This window comes from Babylonia areolata, chromosome 15 (genome assembly GCF_041734735.1).
Source record: "Babylonia areolata isolate BAREFJ2019XMU chromosome 15, ASM4173473v1, whole genome shotgun sequence".
NCBI lineage: Eukaryota > Metazoa > Mollusca > Gastropoda > Neogastropoda > Buccinidae > Babylonia > Babylonia areolata.
Window position 1 is genome coordinate 22,786,205 of NC_134890.1, and position 5,000 is coordinate 22,791,204.

At 43.5% G+C, this 5,000-nt stretch overlaps 2 protein-coding genes and 1 non-coding gene across 3 annotated transcripts in view; all 3 read right to left on the reverse strand.

Moving 5' to 3' along the window:
* The window catches only part of LOC143290307 (uncharacterized), a 20,226-nt gene extending 18,405 nt beyond the window's left edge, over positions 1-1,821 (reverse strand). The window contains exon 1 of the mRNA XM_076599659.1: positions 1,809-1,821. Coding sequence (XP_076455774.1) covers positions 1,809-1,821 — 13 coding nt within the window. The remainder of the gene's footprint in view (positions 1-1,808) is intronic.
* Positions 1,822-2,597: 776 nt separating this feature from the next.
* Trnas-uga (transfer RNA serine (anticodon UGA)) lies at positions 2,598-2,687 on the reverse strand. Its single transcript is given in 2 exon segments — positions 2,598-2,647; positions 2,651-2,687. It is a non-coding gene; the product is annotated as a tRNA-Ser (tRNA).
* A 21-nt stretch (positions 2,688-2,708) lies between these two features.
* Positions 2,709-5,000, reverse strand: part of LOC143290308 (uncharacterized) — a 59,007-nt gene continuing 56,715 nt past the window's right edge. The window contains exon 5 of the mRNA XM_076599660.1: positions 2,709-3,002. Coding sequence (XP_076455775.1) covers positions 2,709-3,002 — 294 coding nt within the window. The remainder of the gene's footprint in view (positions 3,003-5,000) is intronic.

The window sequence follows — 5,000 nt, forward strand, 5'->3', positions numbered from 1 at the left end:
ATTGCGCCCGTCTGCATGGAGTCTGATTTTCCAGTCAAACTTGGGAGAAAGGGGGAGAGCGGGAATCGAACCCAGTCCCTCACGGACACTGTATTGGCAGATAAGCGTCTTAGCCAATCTACCACCTTTCTCCCACAGCAGATTTAACTCACTCAGTACAACCAGTCCTCTCTTCTATCCTCTACCCAGACCCCTCGGATGTCCAGTGGGTGTCTCTATGACCCAACCTTCAGCTTCCGTCGTCAGAATTGTGGTATTCTTTGTCAACATTCACCTCTTCAGTATAAGAGCCTTCCGCTTGCAATATTTTGATGATGGTAATTGGGCTGAAACGCTGTTAACGTCATCTCTTTCGCTGTTCGTATGGAGAGAGTTAAACATTGATGTCTCTTGTGTTTTCAAAGCATCGCAGACGGTCCTTTCCTTTTTGTGACAGACGTCAAGGTCAACAGACATGGCTATAATTTTGTGATATGATGATGGGTTGTAGAATGGACTGGTCTGACATAAGAGAAAAATCTGACAACATTGCTGTGTATAGTGGTTGCTAAGGCACAAATGATAGCTGGGACTTAACGACAAGAAACATGACAGAACGTTGTGGATTTCCTCAACAGATCCTTGAAATACCTTAATGATAATAATAATAATTATAATGTATACTTATAATATTATAGCACACTATCCATAAATCTGCTCTAGATGCTTTACAAAAAACGCTTTTGTTAACATAAAATATTACATCAATGTTACATACACACCAAAATGTGACTACACACACACACACACACACACACACACACACACAGACGAAAAAACATGAATGAGCACTCTTTTGACTGGGCAATTTGTCAGTCCGCAAAATATACTGCATACTTGTTGAGCTGTTCACAAATGTGTGATGAGAGTCAAGTCTTTTAACGAGGTGAGATTCCACATTGTACGCAAAACAGACGTGGGAAAACAAACTACAACTAAATTTCGCTCCTAGTTCAGTCACACGGAGTAAGCTGGTATTCCAGGATAATGGAAGAGTTGTCAAAGTGTTGCCGTTGTTGTTGTTGTTGTTAATGATTGTGTGTGTGTGTGTGTGTGTGTGTGTGTGTGTGTGCGTGCGTGCGTGCGTGTGTGCTTGTCCACGTGTGTGTGTTTGACCACGTGTGTGTACATGTATGTTCAAACGTTGAATAACATTACAGACGTCCGACACTATAATAGTTTCAACTAGTGTCAGCCAGACCTTTCCCAAAAGACAGAAACACATGACGTCACACCACTGCGGTCAACCACGTCACACGGGTCAGTATGAGAATGGCCAAAGAAACTGTCCACGACCGACAACATCAATCAGCATCGGCATTCATACCTGCAGACACAATGTTGAACACCCATGTTTCATAACCACCGCAAATGTCAGTCAGATTTAACGACATCATGTCTTTATCGTGTCTGTCTCCACATACGCTAAACTTTTCCATTCCTTCTATTTCTAGAACCGACAATCATCATTGTATCAGGTTCGACAAAAATCAATGTCTGTCCAAGTAACGCTTCATTGAGTTGTTGAGCAAAGTTGTGCGCACAGGTTTAAAAAAAAAAAAAAAAAAAAAAAGCAGAAAAAAAAGCTTTCCGATAGAATGAACGAACCCTCAATAGTTCTCTCACAAATTCCATTTTGTCCAGTGGGTTTGTCTGTCACATTGTCCACGCGACTGATGCCTCTGATCTGATTGGCTTGTGAAGTCAGCTGACCTAAAAACAATCACTCCCTGCCTCATCGCAAAGAAACTGCAGCAAGCTTCGCTCACTTTTGCTCTTCATGTTTCCGTGCAGAACGTCAAATTTCTTTGGGGATTCTTTTATAAGTTTTCTCAGACAACTGCCAATATATTTCTTGAAGTTTATCCCACTTTCTTTTTCACAAATGTCGTGCAAAATCGAGCGTCTTTACGTCTCACTGACAAACTTCGCCGCACAAAATTGTGCTTCTTTCCAGTTCCTGTCCACAAAGTTCGCACATATTATTCGAACTAATATTGTACATTCCTAGAACAAACAACGATTCCTACATAGTCTGCACACAAAGTCTGCTGTCAAACAGAGAATTACAACTCAGTATATGATAGTCAGTCGTGTCCGACTATGACCATCAGAACAGCAGAGGAGGCAACTGCTGTCTCGACTAATTAATTGGGCTAGAATTTGAATATAGTGGAGAATGTCTTGCCCAAGTTGCATCTGATCCCCACTCTCTCGGCCAAGAGGGTTTCAGGACAGTCGGCGTTGTTCAGTACAGTCATACCAACTTAGGCGAACAAAACACAGTGCTGGTGAGAGATAGAAGCTGCATGGTTCTTTTCCAACCCCCACCCCAGAACAGTCACCCAGGAGGTTTTGTTGTTGTTGTTATCCCATGGTGTCACAAACAACACTGACAGTGAACACAACGGATGAAACAACGGAAACAGTTCAGTTCAGTTCGGTTCAGTTCAGTTCAGTTCAGTTCAGTTACTCAAGGAGGCGTCACTGCATTCGGACAAAACCACATCTAAGCAGATGCTTGACAAAAAAAAAAAAAAAAAAAAAAAAAAAAAAATCGCTGCAAGCAGGGTTCGATTCGAACCTGCGCGGGCAGAACCCATTGGATTTCTTCAAGTCCAACGCCTTAACCACTCGGCCATCACAGCACTTAGAACAGAAACAGTCGGTCACGAGGTGTCTGGTTGGCTGCTGTCATCGGACAGTCCGTCCGGCATCACCCCCCCGACCAGCCCCACAGTGTCCGGAGGGAGAGCCGTGGTTGGGGGCAGAGAGCTATCGGGCAGAGGGGCGTGGAGGGGTGTGGGGGTGGTGGTGGCGGCGGTGTGAGGGAGGGAGGGGTTGGTGGAGGTGACGGTGTCGGCCATGATGGGCTTCATCTGACCGTCCACTTTGTCCTTGACCAGCTTGGTGCCCTTGACCCGCTTCCATTTCATGCGGCGGTTCTGGAACCACACCTTGACCTGCAAAAAAAAAAAAAAAAAAAAAAATCACCATCACGTGATGTCATGTTAATAATAAATAAATAAATATATATATATATATATATATATATATATATATATATATATATATATATATATATAACGTTGACATGGAGTCATCATCAACAACACGTTACGTCACGTTACTGTCATGACGTTGTTGTTGTTGTTGTTGTTTTGTTTGTTTGTTTCCTAATGTTTTGTTTTGGTTTTTTGTACACATGACATGAGAACAATAACTCAGAAACTTTCTTCATTCGAAAACCACTTCGATAATACGTAGACAACATGAAAATGACACTTCCTGTAGAGGTTCTGGAACCACACCTTGACCTGCAAATCAGCGTCATGTGACGTCATGTTAGCCATGATATGATATGGTATGATATGATATGATATGATATGATATGATATGATATGATATGATATGATGTGATATGATATGATATGATATGATATGATATGGATATCTATATAGCGCCTATCCTCCGTCGGAGATCAACCTCTAAGCGCTTTACAAACTTCAGGTCATTTGCATTCATTAGGGGCAGTAGTAGTAGTAGTAGTAGTAGTAGTAGTAGTAGTAGTAGTAGTAGTACCATTCTTCTTCTTAATACGAATAATATGGATACTTATATAGCGCCTGTCCTCGGTCGGTGACCAAGCTCTAATCGCTTTACGAACTTAGGCTCATTTGCATTTATTAGGGGTAGTAGTACCATTCTTCGTCTTAATATGAATGATATGGATACTTATATAGCGCCTATCCTCGGTCGGCGACCAAGCTCTAAGCGCTTCACAAACTCGGGATCATTTGCACAACAGGCTGCATAGAGCCGACTGACGGCTGCCATTGGGGCGCTCATCATTCGCTTCCTGTGTCATTCAATCATATTTCAGGCACGCACACATACACACGCAGACAGACATGTAACATTAATTTTACATGTATGACCATTTTGTTCATTTACCCCACCACGTAGGCAGCCATACTCCGCTTTCGGGGTGTGCATGGTGGGTATGTTCTTGTTTCCATAACCCACCGAACGCTGCCATAGATTACAGGATCTTCAACGTGCGTATTTGACATTTTGTGTGCGGATACACACGAAGGGGGTTCAGGCACCAGCGGGTCTGCACATATGTTGAACTGGGAGATCGGTAAAAATCTCCACCCCCTTACCCATCAAGCGGCGTTACCGAGATTTAAACACAGGACCATCAGATTTAAAGTCCAAAGCTTTAACCACACCCACTGTTGCAGTCATCATCTCCACCGTTATTTCTGTACACGTGACATAAATAACACAACAACTAAGAAACCTTCTTCAATCGAAAACCACCTGACGGGCGCAGCAGCCGAGTGGTTAAAGCGTTGGACTTTCAATCTGAGGGTCCCGGGTTCGAATCCCGGTAACGGCGCCTTGTGGGTAAAGGCTGGAGACTTTTCCGATCTCCTAGATCAACATATGTGCAGACCTGCTTAGTGCCTGAACCCCCTTCGTGTGTATGCGCAAGCAGAAGATGAAATACGCACGTTAAAGATCCTGTAATCCATGTCGGCGTTCCGTGGGTTGTGGAAACATGAACACACCCAGCATGCACACCCCCGAAAACGGAGTATGGCTGCCTACATGGCGGGCTAAAAACGGTACATACACGTAAAAGCCCATTCGTGTATATACGAGTGAACGTGGGAGTTGCAGCCCACGAACGAAGAAGAAGTAGAAGAAGAAGAAGAAGACCACTTCGATAATACATGGACAACACGAAAATGAACAAATTGATCAAGGAGGGGCGTGGGTGGTATGGGGATAAAGAAAGAAAACAGTGCATCGTGAATCTGGAGTACTTATTGCTTGAATCATACACCAGTGTACCAGTCTGTTCATCCACACGTTATATCGTGTGTGTGTGTGTGTGTGTGTGTGTGTGTGTGTGTGTGTGTGTGTGTGTGTGTGTGTGTGTGTGCACGCG